Source organism: Aplysia californica, unplaced genomic scaffold, assembly GCF_000002075.1.
Source record: "Aplysia californica isolate F4 #8 unplaced genomic scaffold, AplCal3.0 scaffold00575, whole genome shotgun sequence".
NCBI classification, from domain to species: Eukaryota; Metazoa; Mollusca; class Gastropoda; order Aplysiida; family Aplysiidae; genus Aplysia; species Aplysia californica.
Genome location: NW_004797845.1, coordinates 215,017 through 223,347, shown reverse-complemented (window position 1 = coordinate 223,347; position 8,331 = coordinate 215,017). Strand labels below are relative to the sequence as shown.

At 41.0% G+C, this 8,331-nt stretch overlaps 1 protein-coding gene across 1 annotated transcript; it reads right to left on the bottom strand.

Annotated features, from left to right (window-relative positions):
• Positions 1–216: 216 nt before the first annotated feature.
• Positions 217–3,771, bottom strand: LOC101859664. Its single transcript, XM_005107092.3, has 2 exons — positions 3,489–3,771; positions 217–966 (listed from the first exon to the last, which is right to left on the bottom strand). The coding sequence occupies exon 2, from the start codon at positions 947–949 to the stop codon at positions 590–592; it is 360 nt and encodes a 119-aa protein (XP_005107149.1). The 5' UTR covers positions 950–966; positions 3,489–3,771; the 3' UTR covers positions 217–589.
• Positions 3,772–8,331: the final 4,560 nt, after the last annotated feature.

Sequence of the window (8,331 nt, the reverse complement as noted above, 5' to 3'; positions counted from 1 at the left end):
GAGAGAGAGAGAGAGAGAGAGAGAGAGAGAGAGACAGAGAGAGAGACAGAGAGAGAGAGAGACAGACAGACAGACAGACAGACAGACAGAAAGACAAACTAACAGACAGACAGAGGCAGAGTTAGATAAAGAGAGAGAAAGAGGAGGACAAAGTATGTGTGTATGCATTTGTGCTTGCGCTTATGTTCCTGTGAATGAAAGGTGGAACAGGGTAGGCAAAAATAATACATTTTTTAATGAATACACATGTCCACACTCGATGACTAGTTACAACTGCAGAAAATATCTTATTTGCAAGAATGGCTTAGCGTCATACATAACAAGCGACTGCTTAGAAAAAAAGAGGATATTCATTTCACTTGGACCCAGAAAAAACAAATCAGGCATTTGTTCTTTACAGAACGTTGGTCAACAGTCATTGATATTCTGAAGACTTACGACTAGCCAGTATTACAACAGCACGTCTTAAAACACAACCATGCCCTCCAAATCGGCGATTTCATGATCATTTTGGTTAGAATAGCAAAACGTGCGGTATCAGTCATTAATTTTGTTTACTTTTATGCAAAGAAGAAGAAAAAAGAACAACTCATGATTCCTTCATGTCTTTCAAATATCGTTGGTACAGTTTATCTTGTCGTGTCTGCTCAATAAATGATCGCAGTCTCTTCTGGACCGCCCACTTCACGATGTAGCCCATTCCGGAGTCGGCCCGTGAAAGATTCCACTGCTGAGACTTCAGGGAGGAAGTAGAGTTTGTACGGCGCATGCGCTCTGCTCGTTGTAGCGTCACTTCCTGTTTCGAGTCAGGGGACTCCGGAGGAGAACGGGGTGAGAGGTTGCTCTTCAACTCGCCGATGACAACTTCGAACTCGTCTGAGCCACGGGGTAGAGGTGGTCTTTGGGAGCACCACGCCTCGGGCACCACAGCGAAAGGCACAGCTGTCATCTTTTTACACTTGAAATCTGAAATTTAAAAAGGATGAAAGTTGTAACTGTTTTACACAATACAATTTAAATTATCTAGGAGATGGCCTGCTTCAACCCTGCTTGTCAGGGTCAAACTGGGCTGAGAGGAAATGTGACGTCCTACGAGACGGATTGAGATACTTGATGACTACCCCCCTCTTCGACACGGGAATCGACCTCATGCCATCTGCGTACAACTGCAGGACGTCTTACCCTTGTACGACAAACATCAATCGTCTGAGGTTTAAGTTAAAAAAAAATAGAACAGAGAGAACAATTAACATTTTAATAGCTAGCCTTTGTTGTCCGAGTTCAACGCCTCACAAGACATAAACAGATGTTTTCATCAAGGCTTTATGCCGGCAAAGTAGCCAGGTATTATAGTTATGGTGTTCTATCTTCGTTGGACACCACAAAAAAGCAAAAAAAAACAAACAAAAAACCCCCAAACTACGCCGCCCCTTACCCCACCCAAAAAACCCCAAAACAAAAACAAAAACAAAAAATAAAACAACAGCAACAACAAAAACCAACAACCGAACAACAGTTAGGTTGGCCTATCTTTACTGTCACTGTTGTTAAGTTGTTGATTGTTGTTATTGTTATTGTAATTGTTGTTGTTATTGTTGTTGTTGTTGGTTGTTGTTGTTGTTGTTGTTGTAATGGTTGTGATGGTAGTGGTGGTGATCGTCGTGGTGATTGTGGTGGTGGTGGTGGTGTCGCTGCCGTCATCGTCGTCTTCATCGTCGTCGTCGTTGTAGTCATTGTTTTTCTTGCTGTGGTTGCTGATGTTGATATCGTCACTGTTGTTGTTTTGTTTGTGTGTGACTATAATATTATTGTGTTTGTTCAACTACAAAACAGGTTGGAGCATTAGAAATGACATCGGTAAGCTGGTGATTGGAACTGCAAAATATAAACCTAGTCGTAGAGGAGGCGAAAAAAGTGCAGTCTCCTTGATGAAATAGATTGTGTTGATTTTTTCATTTTTTAGGGGGGGGGGGGTGATGCTTTACATGTTTGATTGCTTGTTTTTGTGTTTGATGCATGTCTCATTATCATTATAAATGACGCCAAGCGTTTTTGATGGCGGATCGACCGGGGTCGGTACTATTATAGTATAGATCTTCAATGTAGCACGCAACGATGTGAGTTCGATTCCAAAGTCCTGAACTCTATTTTACCGAATATCTTTCACTTTTGTGCTGGGATGTTGACGCCAACTTAGCCTGAATTGGTTCTGTCTGAAAGTGTCAAGCAGACCAGCCCCCAAATCACCCACACAATGTCGTGAGGTTAAAAAAAATAAATAAAAAATTTCGAATCATGTGAAGACAGTCACGTTCGAAGGCGGGCCGCAGGTGAGCGATGCGAGGGTCCGTCTTTTAATTGACGTCTCTTCAATGATAGACCCTCGCATCGCACAGCTGTCAGATCCAAACAAAATGTGGTTGGTCAAATGACCAAGGAAGTTCAGGGACAAGACGCCCCATGGAAGACAGAGACGCTCTGGGTATAAAAGGAAGGAGCGGCACCCTACAGTTGCGAGTAAGGCTCCCCTTTAGTTTGATCGCCAGCTATTCGCATCGCACACCCCCCCCCCTTCTTTCCATACACACAGAGACACACTCGCACCCTCTATCTCGGGAAAATTCTGTTTTCTTGTTAACTCCTGGAGGACGCACTTTCTGATCATTCGACAACGCTCTTGAAGACACGCTATTTTGAGGCTCTTTGAAAGAAAAAAAAAGCATAAATCCGTTATTCATACGAATTTTAAGTTCCTTTTTATATTTATATGAAACCTAAAAAACAACAACAACAGCAAAAATATAAACAACAAAAAACAATAACAAACAAACAAAAATAAACCTCGACAAGCTTACAGTGAACTATGCAATATGTTATGTGCTTCTGATTTGTGTATGATGGTACGAAATGTGCTTCAACATTCATTTGGTCTGCTTATCGGACATACTTATTAAGACTCTTCTGTTTTAATCAATCAGCGAGAGCCCTTATTTCTTCACCAGCCAGTTCTTTTCACAGGTCGACCTTGACAGACAGGATCGAAGCAGCCCGTTGAATTGATTTAATTATGTCGGTGGGGATGTAAAAGACCTAGAATCTATAATTAGAAGGGAAGGTGAAAAAGAAACGACACCCCCCCCCCCCCCGAAGATGTAGATAGTGACGATGCACAAAAGAAAATGTCTTTCACGCGTCTGAATATAGATAAGATAGTCGTTTGCGAGATCTCCCCCATTGAAGAGCTCTCATCTAACGCTGTAGAATAGCCAGTCTATTTATCTTCCACCCCCCTCCCCCTTCAATCTTTCTGTCGATGTCTCTGCCTCTGTCTGTCTGCCTCTCTGGCTCTGTACCTCTCAGAGTATTTCTGTTTCTCTCTGTCTCACTGTTTCTCTCTCTTTCTGCTTGTCTGTAAGACTGTGTGCCTCGGGGGAACCCGTTTATTCTTTAACTAAAACAAACAAACCAATGAAAAGACCTTATCTCACCTTCGAAGAGCTGATAAACAGAATAGCCACTGGAGACTATTGGCCAACACCCGGACGTTCGAACACTTCACTTCGAGAAGCAATACTGGTAAACAAAGAACTGTCACTTTAGATTGCCACTTCTAACTCAAAAAAAAGTTTTCCTGCTGTCATCTAAAGATATCGGAATCAGTGATTTATCGTTCCCAGCTCCACGCATTTTATACTTTTGAGGCCGATTGTTATTGTCTTCAAACAGGAAGCACAAGAGACCTTGGTTCTGACCGGATTTCTAGATCCCCCTTTTGGCGTATTGACCTAATCTTCCAGCTGTAGAAGCGACACCAACATCCACATAGCACGTTACAGCGTCAGACCTCAGACCCCTGCCTTACGCTGAAGACCCGCATATATCCAATATGTGGAGTGTACATTTGTACAATTGTTACCGGACTTGCATTATGGCGGGGCGTCCTGTTAGGTGTGGGTGGATTTGATGCAGGAAGGATTTCATCGGTACCGATTTCGCGGGAAAAGAGCAGGATTATTTCTCCAAGGCCACTTAGTATGGAGCTCTCATCAACCCCTTGGTGGCACCACTATTGTGGCTCAGGGAATCCCCACCCCCACCCCCACCCCCACCGGCCCGAAAAGAGAAGAAAACAATATTCATTCGGACGTATTAATTGTTGAAATAGCAACTGCAAATGGCATTTGGAAACGGATGTATTCACTTCGAAATGAATCACACTTGGCAGATTAATGATTTCGATTCTAATAACATTGCAAAGTGCGCACTCTCCATAATTTCGTAAAGAAGTGGGATTCAAAAGCTCAAGAGGCACAAACGTGTGGTAAACATGCGCCCAGTCATGTGGTGTACTGTTTTCCCCTTGCGGTCACGATTACTGTCGCATTTCTCGTGTGGTGGCTAAAGTGGCGGTAAAATCCCTCCCCAATTATTGTCTTTGGCGTGGCATTGCCAGGGGGTGCGGGCTGACCCTGTGACGAGGGCCAGTACTATCGACGACAACATCTATAACTTCGTAACACGATATTATATTCCTAATGACAACTTGATCTAGTTATGACATTCGCCTACACCTCCCCTCCCTTCCACCCCTGCCCAAACCCTTTTATCCCCTTCTTCCCCACTCCCCCTGTTTTCGCCTACGACCTTCCCAGATCCACAAAAACATTTATTTCGTCCTCCTGAAACACACATTCGAATGTTTTTCTTCTAGCAATCAGACTGAAATCGTAGAATGCTATGCGCAAGGAAATGCAAGAAATAAAATTTATGGATGTTTTTCAAAGAATGACATCCTGTTTTGTTTTAGTGTTTTGGCAAATATAAAAAAAAATTAGAACTTTTATCTTTAACAAGATCAGCCGAGGAGGGCTGCGTGTTAGAGAAAGAAAATTCATATCAGAGTTTACAATTTTTGTAAAAAAAATAGTTTATCTTCCCATCTCTCTCTCTCTCTCTCTCTCTCTCTCTCTCTCTCTCTCTCTCTCTCTCTCTCTCTCTCTCTCTCTCTCTCTCTCTCTCACTCTCTGTCCCTATCTTTGTCTCTTTCTCTGGCTGCACACCCCTCTTTCTTTCCCTGTCTGTCTCTCACTCCTAGACCGTTTTCTTCTTAACAAAGTTCCCCTTCGGGGGACCAACCAAGAGCTCCTTTTTCAAAATGACCTAACTTGAGTCAAGAAAGACGTAATCTTCACTAAATACAAGTCTGAAGCAATAAGGGAAACTGTTATTGAGAGGCTATTTATCCTTGTCTAAAGCAACTACTATCACATAGAAAATAAAAGAAACAAACAAATGTAGCAGTTAATATTACGCAAGAAATGTGTACATTCATTGAAGGAACGGCAACGTTTCTTCATCTTTCCTTCAGCCTTGCAGGCACAGTTTTAAACCCCAAACGTTAGACCTCGTAAATAACAAACTGCGTTTTAGGGGCCTCTTGTTTTCGAGATTTGGGTGGCACATATGGGCCCTCATGAAAGTCAATATTGACATAGGGGTTTCCTTACGCACAGGGCCGTGCCCAGTTCCAGACACCAGCCACCGGAAGGCTGGTACACACCGGTATCCACTGAGGGGAAGGGGAGGAGGAGGAGGAAGGGGGAGGGGCTGGCACCGGCTGTTGTGCATTGAGAGAAACGGGTGGGGGAAATCCCAATTGAGAAACTGTTACGCCAGGAATTGGGTAGATGATAGAAGGCACAATTTACCATAATTTTTCCGGATCAAATTCTTGTGTTTTCATAATACAATATCTTCAAATGCCACTGGAACTTCAAAAGCTACATTGTAAGATAAAGTGCCAATTGTATCTCAAACGTAGGTTACAATAGGCAGCGTTTCATTATGACGTCATTTGCATGCAAATTTCAATTTCTATTTAAATATTACAATGCAACTTCTTATGTTCTCCAAATTCTTCTTGGTCTCTAAACATTTCTTTCGTGAAGGTGTTGATCAGCTGTATAACCTCTCTGATCGGAAATGTGACAACTATAGAATTGTGATAGTTGTGAACGCTCCATCTGTCCCTGTTTCCAGATCTGTGGTGCCGAGTGAAATGGGCCCTATGTCGCTCGGGTTGTTTTGGTTTGCGCTTCCGGAACTCCCTCGAGAAGGGAGAGACGGTAAATAGGTCAATAAGGTTATAAAGTCGCTGTCAGCAGCTGGGAGCAGATTTCCCGTGTGGTTAATGAATTTGTTTCTGGCTCTATCTTCCCTGATCTGATCTTAATGAAGCGACGAAAGAAACAGAAAAATAATCAGGGAAAGTTATGTCTGGTTGGATAGATTAGGTTTGAACAAGCAAGAAACACGAACATTACATTGTTCCGAATACCCAATGCCCAGGGTGACATTAAAAAAAAAAGTTTACCACTGAAATTCAAATAACTCAAATAACAGGGGCGTCAAAGTTTAAAACAAACAAAACAAGACGTTTTGGACTTGTCTGTAAAAATTAAAACGTTAAATTGGTGCGGATAATTTATAGCACATGCTCAGTAAATTGCCTTGGCACTTCTGCATGAATTGATTTAAAGTCAAAACTTTTGAATTACGATGTTAGCATACTGGGAGCTAATACAGCATACTGTTTCAAACTTATCTGTTCCTATTTGAACATTCTGTGTTTATTTTTAAAGTTGCTACTTGGCTTTTGAAAATGCAATACGACAATTGAAAACATTAGATGTGTATTTGACAGATAAAACCCAAATCTATCGCCTAAACTTTTAGCACAACTTAATAAAATCCATCAAAATCAAACAAGATTGATGATCCAGAACACCATTTGAAAGCTTTGAAAAAATAACCAAACAGCCAATCAGAAAGCTTTTACTTGTTGCGGGTCAAATCCTTTGTTTGCGCACGGAATGTGATGACATCTGGACTTCTAGATCAACTTTGATGAAGCAAAACAGAGGTCAGTTTCATATAACGTGTAATATTGGTCAGCACCATCCTTCAAAAACATTAAATCATAACAAGCAGAGATTCATTTGACGAAACTTTCTGCAGTGGACACGATGATGCTGGTGGGACGAGTCAGTAGATTTCTTTGATCCCTTGCATTAGTCAGTGTCAAGAGGCACGATTAGAACAAATTGCTTATTAAAGTTGACAGTGTTATTTTATACTATAACATCTATTATCTTGATCGGTATTAAAATGCGCTCGGCAACAAACAACATCAAAAGGAATGTATCAGGATTTGCCAAAGTGGTCCTTGCGAATGGGTGTTTTAAAACAATATTATTACAGGGTCTTCACATTCTAACATAGTTTCGTGGAATAAACAAGAAACATTTCCGACGTCACGTTTTTCAATACAGGTACACGTGTTTTGCTCACGACACTTGGCCTACAAATAGGAAAAAAAACAAAAACAAAAACGAAACACATTAGAACCAAGTCCAGGCCAGAAGCAGTGGTTGTTATGATAAGTAAGATTTTAGGTCAATTCAATTAAGTGGCACAGAAATTCTCAGAGGAGTCGACATAGATTTACATTTGACGTAAACGTGGTTTGCTGAATAATGGGCGTTTTAAGAAAAAGAATACAAACACAAAAAATAAAAACAACAACGTGTGGTTCAAGAGAGCTACATGTCGAAGGAGCCGGAAAAGAAGCAAACTAAAATGATAATATAAAAAAGAGTATAGAAGTTTGATTCAAGTTTGACTTAAGTTTTTTTTAAGAAGCAGACTTCGACTTTCTCCTGAGCCATAGATATTGTTGAAAAGTTCTGTCTTAGTGTCAATGCCAAACTGATATAAATACTTCTGCATTTCTGTGTTTATGTCATCTTCACCTTTGAGTGTTTGGAGGGTATTAGTATTGATGGCAAAGACCTAAGGATCATAGGAAATATTTACTGACAGCAGAAAGCAGCAATTAAAGTGTGTAATGAAATATCAGAACAGACTAAAATCCAAAGGGGCTGAGACACAGTTGAGTCATCTCTCCCTATCTTTTTAACATCTATACAGAGTTTATTTTTAGAGAATCTCAAAACCTGCAGGGAGTCACTTTTGGGGGCTGCAACATCAATAACCTGAGATACGCAGATGATACAGTTCTGCCTGCAAACACGAGCGAAAATCTTTCTAAAATTGTGAAAGTAGTAAAAGTGAACAGCACCATGGGAGGCTTCGACTTAAACGCCAAGAAAACAAATACCATAATCTAATAAAATCTTCTGGAAAACAACAGACTTAACCATAGATGGGGAAAGAATCGAACAAGTGCACCAATTCACGTATCTATGGGCAACAATCACACATGATGGAAGAAGTGAAAACAAATAAACATAAGAACGGCAACTGCAAAAA

Bases quoted from the DNA above. Each gene is read 5' to 3' on its own strand.
- LOC101859664 (XM_005107092.3), bottom strand. From the start codon at position 949: ATGACAGCTGTGCCTTTCGCTGTGGTGCCCGAGGCGTGGTGCTCCCAA.